This window comes from Heterodontus francisci, chromosome 47 (genome assembly GCF_036365525.1).
Source record: "Heterodontus francisci isolate sHetFra1 chromosome 47, sHetFra1.hap1, whole genome shotgun sequence".
Taxonomy (NCBI): domain Eukaryota; kingdom Metazoa; phylum Chordata; class Chondrichthyes; order Heterodontiformes; family Heterodontidae; genus Heterodontus; species Heterodontus francisci.
Genome location: NC_090417.1, coordinates 2,072,334 through 2,090,388, shown reverse-complemented (window position 1 = coordinate 2,090,388; position 18,055 = coordinate 2,072,334). Strand labels below are relative to the sequence as shown.

The following is an 18,055-nucleotide window of genomic DNA, read 5'->3' as shown; positions in this document are numbered from 1 at the left end:
TTACATTGATTATTCTTGTGGGTGTCCCGATGAGTGCAAGATGAAAAGCTTCGACAACATGTCTCTATTTTCAGCAATTCTCAAGTTCTGTACTACCAAACAACTACAAGATAAATAACTGACCATCTCTTCATAGGTCATTACAACTGTGTCTACCCTTCAGAAGTACTTAAGTGACTGAAGGTAAAACCCGTGGTCGTGAAAGGCACTGTTTAAATGCAAGCTCCTTCTTTTAACATTCAAGGGCCTTGGAAAATGTCAGAAGCCTCAAAACCAAATCTCAAAACAGGAGCTAAATGCCTCAAGAAATCTTCCAACCACAGGCCCCTCTCTCCAGTGATCTCCATTCACGTCTCAGGAGTCATCTCTTCAATCTGACTCGCCTCCCTCAAGTTCTTTTGCTCCTCCTCAGTGTTCAATCTCCCCTTGTCAAGTCTCTGTCAGGAACACTGGATAAGCTGATATCAAATATCCATACTTGAACTGTTCGGATTGTGGACATGGAATGAGATGATGCCTCAAAAAAGCAGTTTAACAATAGTCACAGCCTTCAATTGAGAAAAGCAGGCAGTCAGCTAAAAAAGTTGTGTTAGATTATAAAGAAGACTGGTATTTATTTAGCATCTTTCGCAATGACCAGACATCTCAAAGTCAATTCGTCCAATTAAGTACTTGTTTTTTTTGAAGTGTAGTCACTGTTATAATGCAGGAAACACAGCAGTCAGTATGTACACAGCAAACTCCCATAAACAGCAATGTGATAATGACCAGATTATCTGTTTATGATGCTCAGTGAGGGATAGATATTAACCAGGACACCAGGGATAACTCCCCCACTTTTCTTCAAGAGAGTGCCGTGGGATCTTAGACATCTACCTGAGCAGATGGGGCCTCAGTTTAACATCTCATCTGAAAAGACAGCACCTCCAACAGTGCAGTGCTCCCTCAGTACTGCAATGGAACATCAGCCATGATGTTTGTGCTCAAGCTCTGGAGTGGAACTTGAACCCTTGCGACTCAGAGGCAGGAATGCTGCCCACTGAGCCACGGCTGAGACTTGCTGGCACCCAGAGAGGAACTCTAGAAGTACACAGGGTCGCCACTGGCGAGAGAAAGGAAACACCACATCAAGACAAGAGGATATAGCTTCAAGGCTTACTGGCCCCAGGATATAGGCAATGGTGGCTGGGATTTCCAATTACTGCCAATCCTTAGTTACCCTGAGAAACTGCTGCAGTCTGTATGATGATAGTGTTCCTACAATGCTGTTATTTAGAGGTTGACAAGAGGAAGATCAGGAGAGAAATGCCAAGAAGTATTTCTTTACTTGGAGCAGCAATCAGCAGCTGGAGCGGTTTGGAGAGAGGGGCCATTGAGGTCAAGGCACTTTTCACACAGCATTGTAGTGGTTATGTTACTGGACTAGTAACCCAGAGACCGAGACTAATAATCCAGAGACATGAGTTCAAATCCCACCGCAGCAGTTGTGGAATTTAAATTCAGTTAATTAAATAAATCTGGAATAAAAAGCCAGCATTAATAATGGTGGCATTGAAAATACCAGATTGTCGCAAAAGCCGATCTGGGTCCTTTCAGGAAGGAAATCTACCATCGTTACCTGGTCTGGTCTACATATGAGTCCAGATCCACAGCAATGTGGTTGACTCTTAAGTGCCCTCTTAGATGGCCAAGCAAGCCTCTCAGTTGTACTCAAGATGGCTCACCACTTCCTTCTCAAGGGCAAGAAATGCTGGCCTCACCTGCAATGCTCACATCCCATCAGAGAATAAGAAAAAGCACATTAAATTGACAACTGGATGTTGTAATGGGGACAATGGCAGGATGGGATTCCAGAGAGAGGAATAAAGGGCCATCTCTATTTAGAGATATGGTTGTTTCACTGACTGCAGCGTAATACAGGGGAAAGTGAAGAAATGATGTTATCAGTGGAGGATATGAGTGAGATGAGTAATGGCGGTGAAAGTGAGGAACTGAATAGCACTGACCTTCCAGCAAAACAAACTTTCCAGGACACACTGTGGCTCATGAGATCAATTCTCATTTACCCAGTCAGCACAATGACTTTCCAGTGAAAAGACCAGTCTAATCTGAGCCACTGAGAGAGATAGGGAGCCAAGGTGTTCCACTGTCCATCTCGTCATTCTGTAAGTCCGCACTGTGGTTTGCTCTGGTCTACCTATGTTCAATTTATCTGCATGATTCACTGTTTAAATCTTCAAAATTACTCAATGCCTTCAGCCAACTTAGGGAAACAAATGCTGCCAAAACTTTGTCGCACTCTTGGGAGCTCATAGCATTTAATATAAAAGTCTAAAATCAAGACTGGCAGGCTTGAAGCAAACAGCGCACTGACAGGGCCTCCCCGTTCACCCACATCCATCAAACTGAAACGTACTCGTCTTAACCCTGAGCACATTCATGCTGCCAAGAAGTGATGGATGCAATCCCCATTTGTCTGACACTTTGGCTTAAGCTGGAGAGGCAGAAGGAGAGAATCAAACTTAACTGTTCGAAAGGTGCAGAAAAACCTGTCACTGTGTCAACAAAAACAAAACAGTCTCGTTCAGAGGCCAACTGCTCATTAATAGCAGGTTCAGGTTTGTTAAAAAAAAACATACGCAGAGAGGACACAAGACAATGAGCTCCCCAGAGAATGTGTGGAGCCTTGGCATTAACTGGATTAAAAGGAGGAAGGGAAAAGGAGAAGAATTAATTAAATACAACACGAATTCATAGATATATTGGGCCAGCTATATTGTGGCGGCACAGTGGTTAGCACCGCAGCCTCACAGCTCCAGCGACCCGGGTTCAGTTCTGGGTACTGCCTGTGCGGAGTTTGCAAGTGACCGCGTGGGTTTCCGCCGGGTGCTCCGGTTTCCTCCCATAGTCAAAGATAGGTAAATTGGCCATTGTAAATTGCCCCTAGTGTAGGTAGGTGGTAGGAGAATGGTGGGGCTGTATTAGGGAATATGGGATTAATGTAGGATTAGTATAAATGGGTGGTTGTTGGTCGGCACAGACTCAGTGGGCCGAAGGGCCTGTTTCACTGCTGTACTTTATTTTATTTTATCTCTAAATAAAAATAAATAAATACAATTTGCTGTAGCAGGGCATTTTGCGTTATTTGCCATTAGTTAAATTAACAATGGAGTGACATTAATTGGACAGCTACTATTGGATATTCATTTTTAACCACGCATCAGCGCCTCGCCTGAAGTTGCTGTACCACGTACCCATAATTAGAGGCGAGCACCATTAGCCTTGCCAATTTTCTGACCGCTAATGCGGGCCCATTAATTCACAGAATAATCCAACCTGCTTGAACATCGTATTTCATACACAGAGTAACCTGATACTATTTCGTTTCTCATGGTTCCTATCCATTTAGCTGTCAGCTCTCCTCTCTACTTCCGATCCTGCAAACCATCCCTGCAGTGATACTCCCCCAGGAAGCACAGCAGTTGACAGCACAGTAAATCTCACAAGGATGTTTCGTGCCAGTTTGAACTCGAATTTGTCAACTCAACTCGAGTCGGTCCCCTCGCTAGGACAAGCCTCAGCTATTTGCTGCCTTTCGCCTTGTTGACTGTTTGAGTGTGGCAACATCTAGTTCCCGACTTGGAACTAGATCGCCGTTCCTTCACTGTGGCTGGGTCAAAAACATGGAACTCCCTCCCGAAAAGCACTGCGGGTGTACATACACCACACTGATTGCAGCGGTTCAAGAAGGCAGCTCACCACCACCTTCTCAGGAGTAATTAGGGATGGGCAACAAATGCTGGCCTTGCCAGTGATGCCCACATCCCATGAAATATAAAAAAAAGTCAAACATTTCCGACTGCCCGCACCAACTACAACCTGTGAATCCTGCCAATGAGTTGCTGGCAATTAGTGTGGAAAGCACACAGATTAAACAAATGTCACGCACAGTACAACACTGTACTCGACTCAAGAGGTGCCCGTTACTCCCTGCTCTGTGTCTAACACTTGCCACGGGCAAAAAAAACACCCAATTTTGTCACAGCTCAAGTCACATAAAACTGGAGAAATTCAAATAACAGAGTGCTGACAGTTCTAGTCAAGGTGTTACACCGTCAAGCTATTTTTGGACTGGAGATTTTGTTGGTGGGGGGGTCCTCAGCTTCCCAGAAGAAACCCTCCAGGAGGTAAGCACAGCAGAATCTATTTTTCCATCTCTGTCCAATCATCATGCCCGTATCATTGCCAGGCACTACTAATTACTTCATGCCCGTATCATTGCCAGGCACCACTATAATTACTGCCCTGAACTGCGAAAGGAGGTTAGGCTGTGAGTAGGGCACCAGCTGAGTTGCTCAATGCAGTGGTTCAGTGCTTTGGGGGAACCCTGTGAGTCAGCCAGGCATATCAATTGTCAAGCTCATCTTTTGACATGGGGCTCTTGCAGATGAGACTTTCACCCATCAGTCTGGGTTTTGTCGAAACCCAGGACCCAGAAGCGAGTGGCTGGTGGCCCGCCCGCAGTTTGCTGTTTTAATTGTAATGAAACCTCAGTTATCCGTTCTAACAGGGACAACTCTTCGCTCCCCGTGGATAATCAAGCATCCTTGGAGAAAAGCGCCACCTGACCTGAGCCTGTCTGACCCACAGTTGCGGTGGAGCAGCTGAAAGGCACAATCAACCCGACTTGTGCCTACGACCAGAAATTACAAGCTAGAATGAAGTGTGCAGCAAAGATCCAAACTGTAGCTCACAGATATAAGCGAAGCGGCATTGGTCCAAAATGTGGAAAAACGGCAGACACGGAAAACAAGGAGCCAGGGAAGTAAACAGGTCCACTGTATGATTGCAAAACATCATTCTGAATCAACAGATCACTGAAGGCAGCAGCACAGGTAGATAAGGTGGTTAGGAAGGCATATGGGATACTTGCCTTTATTAGCCGAGGTATAGAATATAAGAGCAGGGAGGTTATGATGGAGCTGTATAAAACGCTAGTTAGGCCACAGCTGGAGTACTGTGTACAGTTCTGGTCACCACACTATAGGAAGGATGTGATTGCATTGGAGAGGGTGCAGAGGAGGTTCATCAGGATGTTGCTTGGGCTGGAGCATTTCAGTTATGAAGACAGACTAGATAGGCTGGGGTTGTTTTCCTTGGAGCGGAGAAGGCTGAGGGGGGACCTGACTGAGGTATACAAAATTATGAGGGGCATTGATAGGATCGATAGGAAGAAACTTTTTCCCTTAGTGGAGAGGTCAATAACTAGGGGGCACAGATTTAAGGTAAGGGGCAGGAGGTTCAGAGGAGACTTGAGGAGGAACTTTTTCACCCAGAGGGTGGTTGGAATCTGGAACACATTGCCTGAAGGGGTGGTAGAGGCAGGAACACTCACAACATTCAAGACCATAACATACAAGGCTACAGGCCTAGTGCGGGGAAATGGGATTAGTTAGGACGGGTGCTTGATGGTCGGCGCAGGCGTGTTGAGCCAAAGGGCCTGTTTCTGTGCTGTACAACTCTATGACATTATGACATGATTATCAAACTGAACTCCATAAATAACAGTGTGCGAAACTCTTGGAATGGTCTGTGTATGAATGGCCTCCCGAATTTTAAGCCGTACAAGCCTTGACTTTAAAAACCAAAATGAAGAGCCTCTTTGGGCAGCTATCACAGTCTCTAACTTTGAAAACATTTGGTGGAAATTATCTACAAAAAAAATTAAACAGTTGGAGCAGAGTGTGGAACGAGGCAGGGAAAACTGAACTTCTGAGGAGGACTAAGTGAAGAGTGCGAGGAACAGAGATGGTGAACTACTTGTTGGCACAAAAGACAGGAAGCTGACTGCACACTTCAGGGGACCTCTCCCAGGCAGATAATCAGCACCAAACCCAAGATGGACAAAAAAAAGTGAGTATACGGTGAGGGTTCCTTGGGAGACAAGGAACACAAGAACAGAAGCTGGTGAAATACAAAGACTGGTGGGTGAAATACTGTGAGGTGTATGGGGAGTCTGATCGGAGAACAAATAGGAGGATTCTTAAGGCAACTGGAGACGGGAAGAACACAGGTTACCCGTGTGAATGGGACGGTGTGTTGCAGAGAAGCAATGACACGAGAAAATGTTCAAAAGTTCAAGGTGAGAAAGGATTGTGTAAAAGTTAAAGGTGGGTATAACACTCCATTAATAGACCTCTTCCATTGGTTGAATGGTGGTAACAACATGACAACACGAGCTCATCTGTATGGTGGCAGGGGAAATGGTTCCAGGTTTTACTGCTTGTTGAGTTTGTACAAAATAATGGAAGGTGAAGGCATCTGAAATATCTCCAAATGAAATAAGAGTAAATCGAAATTGATTTTTCTAAGTATGCAAATACCAGCTGATTTCCTCTTTTTAACTCCATAGGCCCAAGTTCTCTGTAATGCTGGCAATCATTAACTGCTCCAATAAGGTAAACACAGAGAACTGAACCTATTGAAATGAAGAGCAGTCAATATTTACTCAACCTGTGTCCCAAACAATTGGATTCCCTGACTGCTGAACTGGAATCCTCTTCAATGGGCACATCTATAAGCTTCTTAACATTGCAGCAGCAAGACAGGAAGTTTAAACAACACACAGCATTTCGCTCTAATCCTCAGCGTGCCAGATACATGAGGCAGGTGGCTGACCAACACGCTTCAATGAAAGAGATGCACTATTATAGCCAGGGACGAGGGGCAAAGCAAGTCAGCAGCTTCAGCTGAGCCCCGCTCGAAAACGTAGTAAAGTCTGACCAAAGTTAAAAGGGAAAATAAAGTTCTTTCAAAAAAAAAGCAATTTGCTGCAGTCTATCTTAGTGAGCAAAACTGGTAGTGAGGTCACTCATTGCTGCTATCGGAGTGAAAGTCTTACATGAAGTGAGTTTGGGATAGTGTCAGTATTTCTTCCCTTGGGAACAATGAGAGGACTTTCAGATTGAACCCTAATTTAGACACTCAATAACTCAGAGCAGTGTTGGAAATAGACACTGGTGCAGTGAAGAAAGGGGACCTGCTGTTTTGGGCAACAAGCCTCAAATAAATTACTGGGGTAGTGCAGAGGGAGAAATGTATCTATTTAACTTTGAAGCAGTTTGCGCTATGTACTGGATGACCAAAGACATGAAATACACAATAAGAAAGGCATTTAGTATACATTTCATTGGTTTCACTAGCCCACAGCAAGACTGCAATTACAGTGAGAAACTGGTGAAATGTAAATCACTTAAGAGCACTCACCGAAAATATAAACAGCAGGAACTCCCAGCCCACACTTACAGCTCTCTCCCTGATCTGACATTCACCAGAAACTCCCTTAACTCCCAAGTATCTATCCCAGGCTTCAGCCCCAGATTTGGTTAAAAAATGAGAGAGGAGGGGTTGGGAAGAAATGTGCCATACTCTCTGTGAGAGTGGGTGCCGCAACCAACCCAGTCGCTGACTATTCTCCAAGGCTTCTGCTACTGCAGCTCTTCAAGCAATAAATGAAAAGTGAACTTTAGAGCAGGGCTTCTGGCTCCTTTCACAGAGCTTTCTGCTGTCCACTTGGGATTCCACCTCCGAAAAAAAAAGGTCAAGGATATCAGGCAGACAAGGTCTGGCCCTTCAAGCAGGTCACAGTGTCAGCTGTGGCTCAGTTGGGGCACTCTTGTCTCTGAGTTAGAAGGTTGTGGGTTCAAGTTCTGCTCAAGGACTTGACCACAACAATCTAGGCTGACACTCCAGTGCTGCTTTTCAGATGTGACGTTAAACTGAGGCCCCTGTCTGCCCTCTCAGTTGGATACAGCAGAACCCAGGCCATCCCTCAATCAACATCATAAAAACAGATTATCTGGTCATTGTCGCATTGCTATTGGCCGAACTTGCCACGTGCAAACTGCCTGTTGCATTTCCGACATTACAACAGGGGCTGCTCTTCAAAAGTACTGCATTGGCTGTAAGGCGCTTTGGGATGTCCTGTGGTTGTGAAAGGTGCTGTAGAAATGCAAGTCTTCTGAATTTACGACCCGGCTATTTTCACAGAAATGCTCAACTTCACTCCTCACGCATGATTATTTGGACACTTTCACAGCTCTGCAGATTTGTTTGGTTGTTGTTCACGAAGATAGCTACCTCACAGGCTGCTTTCCACTCATCATGACTCCCTCATGATGAGTGTCGGCACTTTGTAGGTTTGGTTCTCAGTGCTGTTTAGCACCTTGGGGTTTGCAGCCTATGGTCCTGGGGATGTATTGCTTCTGAGCTACGAACAGCCAAGAGTGGTGTGTACGTATTCAACGCATTGGTACCAGTATGTTGTAGAACTGCGATTATAACTCTTCGTTCATCCTCTCCAACTGCTCCCACTCCAGTTACAGCCCCTAACCCCAGCAGTATTTCACCCCAGTTGTTATCCACTTCTAAACACTCTCTCCACACACACAGCCCAAGTTTGAAGGACACAATCGAGACTTAGCCTGCTGGCTGCTTATCACACTTTCTCCCACAGTGTGCACACTGCCAGTTTTACACTGCACTAAAATCCCAGTCACAGCATTAAACAGATAAACATTTTCAACAGACTGATTTGAAAGAAATGAAGAGCTGATTTTTTTTTTTGCTGACCAGACATCATTTCCTGTCAAACCCAGGCTGAAATTACCATAACAAATCTTGGCTACTTTAGAGAGGGGGATTTATTCAATAGAATGAAGAAAAATCCTCACTTCTACTTCTCTTGTACATGCTAGCAAAAAATGGATGGTCCAACCATTCCCAGTCCTGCTTCAACTTTAACGCATTAATTTTTTTCAAGGTACTGCCTCTAGACTCAAGAAAATAAGATACAGCAACAACACACCAGGTGTCTAATTTGTAAAATGCCTGTTAAAGCCCTGTGCCACATCAAAAAGGACTCAACACCCGACAGATAATGGGTCTTTCAGACAAACCCACATTAGGATTGCATACGAATCCCGTTACCAATTGGGAAACTTTAATTGGCAAAACTCCACAGATGCACACACTGCACAAAAACAAACTGATTCTTAATCACACTGTAACCCTTCCCTGCTTTCTCTGTTAAGCATAACTCATCATGATCTCCGCATATTCTGCCCAACCCTTCGTTCGAAGCTATGCGGGATTCTGCAATTCTATTCAACTCTAAAATCACATCCCAATAATAACCGCAAAAAAACCTACAGTGGGCACCATTCCCGTCATCTACTCAGATACTAGAATGTGGGGGGTGGGCGGTGGGGAGGTGATGATCACTATGATTTCCCATCACAGCAAACAGCTTGCTGGCACGGCACAGATTACAGGAACCAGCTGGACTGCATGTACCCTGTCAGAAGGTCAGAATGTCAACAAGGTAAACAGGACAAAAAATAAACAGTGTCTCTGATTTGCTCAGTGTTTCATCGAATAAAACGTCACAGAAGGAGGCTATTCGGCCCACTGTGCCTGCGCTGACTCTTTGAAAGAGCTATCCAATTGGTCCCACTCCCCACAGCCTGGCAATTTTTCTCCCCTTCAAGAATTTATTCAATTCTCTTTGAAGGTTTATTTGCTTCTGCCACCCTTTCAGAGAGTGCATTCCAGACCACAACAATTTGCTATGTTAAGAAGAAAAATTCTCCTCAGCTGATTCTTCAAAAAACCTGTGAAACTTTTCCAGCATTTATCAGTTGAGGCCAGTAGTTATACAGTATTATACAGTGCATGGAACAGAACACAAATCACAGGGTGTGGCATTGAGCTTAGACAAGGTATTGGTTCCTCCCCATCTGGTTCACTGTGTGGAGTTCTGGTCACACTATAACAGGAACAGCATCTTAACACTGGAGCAAAAGCAGCATACAGCTACTACTCTAATAACGGGCATCAGACTGCTGAGTGGCATGGAGAAAAGAGAAGGGGAGTTTGTTTTACAGTAGAGAAGAAAAGATTTAGAGAGGATCTTACTGAAATATTCAAGCTCCTTAAGGGCATCAGCAAGTTAAAGGCTGAGGCGGGTGTACACCATGGCTAAGAATGACAACAACTCAGAAGAAGCAAGAGATTGGCAGATGGAGTATAATGTGGGACAGTGTGAACTTGTCCACTTTGGCCAGAAAAATAGAAAAGCAACAGATTATTTAAACGGAGAGAGATTGCAGAACTCTTGAGATGCAGAAGGATCTCGGTGTCCTAGCGCACAAAACACAAAAAGTTAGTGTGCAGGTACAGCAAGTGATTAAGCAGGCAAATGCAATGGTGTCCTTTATTGCAAGGGGAATGGAATGTAAACGTAGAGATGGATTGCTACAGTTGGACAGGGCATTGGTGAGACCACATCTAGTGCACAGTTTTGATCTCCTTACTTAAGAAAGGATATAACTGCGTTGGAAGCAGTTCAAAAAAGGTTCACTCGACTGATTCCTGGGATTAGAGGGTTATCATATGAGGAAAGGCTGGACAGGTTGGGTCTGTATTCATTGGAGTTTAAGGATCCGAGCTGATCTATTGAAACATATGAAATCCTGAGGGGACTTGAGAGGGTGGATGTTGAAAGGATGTTTCCCCTTGTGAGATAGGCTAAAACTAGGGGGCAGAGTTTAAAAATAAGGGGTCTCCCACTTAAGACAGAGATGGGGAGAAATCTTTTCTCCAAGAGGGTCGTGAGTTGGTGGAACTCTCTTCTCCAGAGGCTGGTAGAGGCAGGGTCATTGAATGTTTTTAAGGCAGAGGTAGACAGATTCTTGATAAACAAGGGAGTCAAAGGGTATTGGGCTTAGGCAGAAAAGTAGAGTTGTGTCCAAAAACAGATCAGCCATGATCTTATAGAATGGCGGAGCAGGCTTGAGGGGCCGAATAGCCGAACTCCTGCTCCTAGTTTGTATGTTCATTTTTCTGTTAGATAGGACAGATCAGAATCAATGACTGTACACACAGGATGGGAAAATGATTGAAGCTTATAATATTAGCAATTTTAATGAGGCATTTGGTGTGAAAAGGAATTGCGGGATAATGATCGCTAACTGTGTATTCTGTTTGTGAATTCTGCGGTTGGATGAATCAAACGAAAATGATCTTTTCCCATCCCTGTATGTTCCTGTGTTAACTGACTCTCACCTAAAGTCACAGCTCACATGGAACTGTGCATTGGCCAAAGCATGGGCACCTCACTGACCCCACACAGAGGAACAGGATGAAATTATTCAACTTAAATACAGGATTGCACAAATCGTGTAGCTGCAAATATTTGCCCTCAGATGATGGTGATAATGCAGAGGGCCTTCAAAAAAAACGCACAGGTGGCATAGTAGCAACGTGCGTGGAAAAGACTGGAAGAGTGACAATGTGTTTAGTTTAGTTTAGAGATACAGCACTGAAACAGGCCCATCGGCCCACCGAGTCTGTGCCGACCAACAACCACCCATTTATACTAATCCTACACTAATTCCATATTCCTACCACATTCACAACTGTCCCTATATTTCCCTACCACCTACCTATACTAGGGGCAATTTATAATGGCCAATTTACCTATCAACCTGCAAGTCTTTGGCATGTGGGAGGAAACCGGAGCACCCGGAGGAAACCCACGCAGACACAGGGAGAACTTGCAAACTCCACACGGGCAGTACCCAGAATTGAACCCGGGTCGCTGGAGCTGTGAGGCTGCGGTGCTAACCACTGCACCACTGTGTCGCATGTGCTGCGAGGGAAGAACTACACGTGGCAAATATAAGCGAGGTGGGGCCCAGTCTGCATGTATGTGTTTGCGGTCTTCCTTCAACAGCCTGAGAGGAGTCTCACTGCTGATGGAAATTATTTCAGCCAATTCGTGCCATTAGTGGGAACTTTGGTGAGAGCAGGAATTCCCGTTGATGTGTCCATCAGCAGCCTGTGGTTCCAGTCGCACACTCAACAACAACTACTTATATTTATTAAACACCTTTAACGTAATTAAATGTCCCAAAGCGCTTCAGAAGAGCATTTAAACAAAATATGACACCGAGCCTCATAAGAGGATAGTAGGTCAGGTGACCAAAAGCTTGATCAAAGAGGCAGGTTTTAAGGAGTGTCTTAAAGGAGGAAAGGGAGGTAGAGAGGCGGAGAGGTGTAGGGAAGGTATTCCAGAGCTCAGGCCCGAGGCAAATATATTGGAGGGTTGTGGGGCTGAAGGAGATTACAGAGATAGGGGCGAGGCCACACAGCAATGTGAAAACAAGGGTGATCATTTCAATAGCAAGACAATGTTTGACCAGAAGCCAATGTTGGTCAGCTAGCACAGTAGTGACAGCTGAATGGGACTCAGTGCGAGTTAAGACATGGACAGCAGAGTTTTGGATAACCTCAAGATTATGGAGGTTAGAATGTAGAAGACCAGAGCTCGTGGCTGCCCGATTGCTATTAATGGTACCTGTGCTGAATAGGATCTGGTAAAGCCCAGGGGTATCTATATATACTTCAGAAAATGTTTCTAATCATTGGGACCAGCACAGACTGCCTGACAGCAGATGCACAGTCTTCAGATGTATGAGGAAGTCTGAACATGGAATGGGGTTAGGGTAAGGAAAGGTGGGCGGGGGGCGGGTAAACACAGCTCGAGAAAAAAAGCTAAATATGGAGTGTCAGCCTGGATTACACATTGACATTTCTGGAGTAGCGCTTGAACCCACAAATGTTCTGACGCAGAGATGCAAGTACGAGCCACTAAGCCACATCTAAGAAAGCAATAGAGATATGGGGCAAGAACATTACAGAGAGTTAATACTGGGATAGAAAGATAGCAGCAGCGATTACAAGGTTTGAATCTAAGTGAATGTATTTTATAGGACTCCTCGTCATGGATATTGTTTACAAACCTCACAAGTAATTGCCCATTGCCAGCTACTTGTAAGCTAAAAGGATCATTATCATTGTGGGAAATGAACAGCTATGGGTCGTAACCTCACATTAAAACAACATCTTCACAGTATAGGTTATCAAGGGTAACCCTTTCTTTACATCTTAAAACAGCGAAAGTGCAATTATGACCTGTTTTGTGGGTTTTACTCCTAAGTAACTGGAGCACTGACAAGACCCAGCACGACGCAAGTCAATCACCTATAAAAGGTGTAGACGGAGTTTGATCAAAGAAGGAAATGACTCTGTCCACAACATTCTCCCTACTTATAACACTGTTGCATCCTGTTATCTGTTTCTTCAGCACTCTGTTTTGCACCCCATTCCCTACTCCCCATTTTGTACTGTCTCTTCCGCACTTCCATTGACTTCCCCTGGCCTTTCTCCCAGAGTTCGATTTACTCCCTTTTTTGCCAGTCTATTCACACTTCTGCCATTTTCTCTCTCTCCATTCCCAAACTCTTTCATTCCCTCTCTCCATTCCCATCTTTCTCATTCTCCCTCTATCCCTCTCTCTTTCGCTCCCCATCCCATCTCTCATTCCCCATCTCCCTCTCATTCTCTGTCCATTCCAATCTCTCATCCTCTCCCTCCGTTCCCATCTCTCCCTCTCCTTCTCTCTCCGTTCCCATCTCTCATTCTCTCTCCGTTCCCATCTCTCCCTCTCATTCTCTCTCCGTTCCCATCTCTCCCTCTCATTCTCTCTCCGTTCCCATCTCTCCCTCTCATTCTCTCTCCGTTCCCATCTCTCCCTCTCATTCTCTCTCCGTTCCCATCTCTCCCTCTCATTCTCTCTCCGTTCCCATCTCTCCCTCTCATTCTCTCTCCGTTCCCATCTCTCCCTCTCATTCTCTCTCCGTTCCCATCTCTCCCTCTCATTCTCTCTCCGTTCCCATCTCTCCCTCTCATTCTCTCTCCGTTCCCATCTCTCCCTCTCATTCTCTCTCCGTTCCCATCTCTCCCTCTCATTCTCTCTCCGTTCCCATCTCTCCCTCTCATTCTCTCTCCGTTCCCATCTCTCCCTCTCATTCTCTCTCCGTTCCCATCTCTCCCTCTCATTCTCTCTCCGTTCCCATCTCTCCCTCTCATTCTCTCTCCGTTCCCATCTCTCCCTCTCATTCATTCTCCGTTCCCATCTCTCCCTCTCATTCTCTCTCCGTTCCCATCTCTCCCTCTCATTCTCTCTCCGTTCCCATCCCTCCCTCTCATTCTCTCTCGATTCCCATCTCTCTCTCTCGATTCCCATCTTTATCTCTCTCTCGATTCCCATCTCTCTCTCTCTCGATTCCCATCTCTCTCTCTCTCTCTCTCGATTCCCATCTCTCTCTCTCTCTCTCTCGATTCCCATCTCTCTCTCGATTCCCATCTCTCTCTCTCTCTCGATTCCCATCTCTCTCTCTCTCTCGATTCCCATCTCTCTCTCTCTCTCGATTCCCATCTCTCTCTCGATTCCCATCTCTCTTTCTCTCTCTCTCGATTCCCATCTCTCTCTCTCTCTCGATTCCCATCTCTCTCTCTCTCTCGATTCCCATCTCTCTCTCTCTCTCGATTCCCATCTCTCTCTCTCTCTCGCGATTCCCATCTCTCTCTCTCTCTCGCGATTCCCATCTCTCTCTCTCTCGCGATTCCCATCTCTCTCTCTCTCGCGATTCCCATCTCTCTCTCTCGCGATTCCCATCTCTCTCTCTCGCGATTCCCATCTCTCTCTCTCGCGATTCCCACCTCTCTCTCTCGCGATTCCCACCTCTCTCTCTCGCGATTCCCACCTCTCTCTCTCGCGATTCCCACCTCTCTCTCTCGCGATTCTCATCTCTCTCTCTCGCGATTCCCACCTCTCTCTCTCTCTCGATTCCCACCTCTCTCTCTCTCTCGATTCCCATCTCTCTCTCTCTCTCTCTCGATTCCCATCTCTCTCTCTCTCTCGATTCCCCTCTCTCTCTCTCGATTCCCCTCTCTCTCTCTCTCTCTCGATTCCCCTCTCTCTCTCTCGATTCCCATCTCTCTCTCTCGATTCCCATCTCTCTCTCTCGATTCCCATCTCTCTCTCTCGATTCCCATCTCTCTCTCTCTCGATTCCCATCTCTCTCTCTCTCGATTCCCATCTCTCTCTCTCTCGATTCCCATCTCTCTCTCTCTCTCGATTCCCATCTCTCTCTCTCTCTCGATTCCCATCTCTCTCTCGATTCCCATCTCTCTCTCGATTCCCATCTCTCTCTCTCTCTCGATTCCCATCTCTCTCTCTCTCTCGATTCCCATCTCTCTCTCTCTCTCGATTCCCATCTCTCTCTCTCTCTCGATTCCCATCTCTCTCTCTCTCTCGATTCCCATCTCTCTCTCTTTCCCTCTATTCCCATCTCTCTCTCTTTCCCTCTATTCCCATCTCTCTCTCTTTCCCTCTATTCCCATCTCTCTCTCTTTCCCTCTATTCCCATCTCTCTCTCTTTTTCCCTCTATTCCCATCTCTCGCTCTCTTTCCCTCTATTCCCATCTCTCTCTCTTTTTCCCTCTATTCCCATCTCTCTCTTTTTCCCTCTATTCCCATCTCTCTCTCTTTCCCTCTATTCCCATCTCTCTCTCTCTTTCCCTCTATTCCCATCTCTCTCTCTCTTTCCCTCTATTCCCATCTTTCCTCTTATCCCGTTTTCCTTCCCATTCAGATTTCCCGCTCCCTTTTTCCAGGCGAACGTCCTAACGTCAGGCGTTCGCTGCCAATCCCAAACTTGGGGAAACTTTCCGGCCAACTGGAGCAGACAGTGACAGTAGGGTCGGGCTTATCCCCACATCCCGCCCCCCTCAGTCCCGGAGCCTCCTGGCTCCCTCTGCCCCAACTCTCCAACGAGCTCATAGCAGCGAGAAGAAAGCCATTGAAACAATTCACCCTGCTGTTTTATTGTTCTCTCAAACTCCGGGCTGGAGGATTGCTGTGAAGTTGAAAATCCCACATTCTATCCTGAACACAAATCCCATTAACAGCTCCCCAGTCTCCTTCCAGGGAAACCTCCCCAAACTTTTGCAGAAGTTAGCAGTCGGTGCAATCAAGATTAACAGATATTTATCTCTCTCTCTCTCTCTCTCTCTCTCTATATATATATATATATATAAATAAACTCGCCCTTGAGACGCATTCTCCTCCAAGGACAGCTACAGTTAACTCACCGGCTTTGCAGGGGTCTTTATAGTCGACATCTGACGGGTCGTCTTGGTCAGGAACATACTCGTAAAGATTGTCGCCGTAATCGAACGGGGCTGCTGGCTGGAGAGCCAGAAAGATCAGAGCAAGTCCAGTCAGAGACATCACCCGCTGAGCCTGGAGCGAGAGGAGACAGGGAGAGAGAGAGAGACACACACACACACACACACAGATACAAAGAGTAACGGGGAAAGCAAAATGAGAAGCCCTGAGATTGAGGGAGGTCCAGCCGGGGGCGGGTCAGTGCAAATGTTCAGCCCCCTTTTACAAAGCTCATCAATCAGCTGAGAGGGACTGGGACACTGGCCAAGGCAAAGTCCAACTCGACACAGTAAACGTGTCTCCTACTCTCTCTCTCTCTTGCAGTCTGAGCGCTTTCTGCTGCTGAATTTCCCAAACCAGCACTTTCCCACCCTCCCTCAGCTTCCCCCTCAATCTCCTGTTTATATAACCGTGCTCCGCCGAATCTCATCTCTGATGAAAAAGCATTTCACAACTCGCAGAGAGAGAACACGTCTGCAAATGGCACGATTTCCCTGCTCATTCTGTAAGATTGTGATTTATAGTTGGCACGCTTGGTCTCTCCGCACCCGCCCCCCGACCACACTGTGCTCCAGGGAGTTGCAACATTCTTTGTTGCAAAGTATCTGACAAACCTGGTTTTAATTTGGCAAATCAATTCTTGGGATGACCCCAGAGGCGGCACTGCAACACCTGATGCCAGTGATAACAAAACCCTCCTGGATCCGTTGTTAGATCCAGACAGGTCTCTTCCAATGCCCTCTCGTCTACCATCCCCTGTCAAATCAGCTCCTCCAAAACTCAGCAGCCTGTATCCTGACTCACACCAGGTCCTGTACCCATCACGCCTGCGAAACGGGTACTTGTGGGCGGGGGGGGGGGGGGGGGGAGAAAGAGATGGAGACTGGGGAATAGGGTCTCAAAATCAGACGTCACATGGTCAAACCTTCATGACATCCCAACTGACTTGGCAACCCTCCCTCTGCTCCCTCCAGTACTTCACCCCAGTGCTATTCAATTCATTGTGTTCTCTCCAGACACACGCAGCCCAAGCCCAGAAGGGCACAGTGGAGATCTGTACTGCTGGGCGTTTTGTCACAAAGAGAACCGCCACCTACCACAGTGTTTCACCGGCACTGCAATGAGCACATTGCCCGCCTCCAACTGAAGACTTTATTTATTCTTTCATGGGATGTGGGTGTCACTGGCAAAGCCAGCATTTGTTGCCCATCCCCAATTGCCCTTGACAACTGGCTGGGTTGCTCGGCCATTTCAGAGGGCAGTTAATAGTCCAATCGACCACACTGCTATGGGTCTGAATCAAATGTAGGCCGGACCAGATAAGGACAGTAGATTTCTATCCCTAAAAGAACATTAGTGAACCAGATGGGGTCTTATGACAATTGATGATAGTTTCATGGCACCATTTACTGAGACGAGCTTTCAATTCCACATTTTTTGTTTTAATTTATTGAATTTTAATTCCACCAGCTACCATGGTGGGATTTGCCTGGACCCCTGGATAACTAGCCCAGCCACATTACCACTACGCCACCATCTCCCCCTTAGTCCAGGTAAACCTATTAGCTTGCTTCCTTTAACATGCACCAGCCCTAATATTCAATTCACTGTGTGCACAGCTTTCCTATTTGGCTCCGTGACAAGGTGACACACAAATAGTTTTGTATTTCTGACAACAAAGAAAAGGGGACAGATATGGGAGCCCAAGAAGCCAACAATATACCTTTGGGAGAATTTACCCAGCATTATAACCCTGAGAAGGGCCTGATACAAAGGAAGGTTTCTTAAAACTAATAAATCAGGCCCAGACAGTGCCATCAAGTAATATTTATTTCCCCGAGATGTGACAGATTTATTATGCCTGGCTTTCAAATGACAAAGATTTAATCTGTTTAAGAAACCTTTGCAGTGCTGCATTTC

General features: G+C 46.0%; 1 protein-coding gene across 2 annotated transcripts in view; it reads right to left on the bottom strand.

Moving 5' to 3' along the window:
* The window catches only part of LOC137357265 (bone morphogenetic protein 1-like), a 126,380-nt gene extending 109,968 nt beyond the window's left edge, over positions 1 to 16,412 (bottom strand). The window contains exon 1 of one of the 2 annotated variants that reach the window (XM_068023485.1): positions 16,060 to 16,412. In XM_068023485.1, coding sequence (XP_067879586.1) covers positions 16,060 to 16,198 — 139 coding nt within the window. In that variant the 5' untranslated portion in view covers positions 16,199 to 16,412. The remainder of the gene's footprint in view (positions 1 to 16,059) is intronic. The other variant, XM_068023484.1, reaches the window with a different exon arrangement.
* Between the last annotated feature and the right edge of the window lie 1,643 nt (positions 16,413 to 18,055).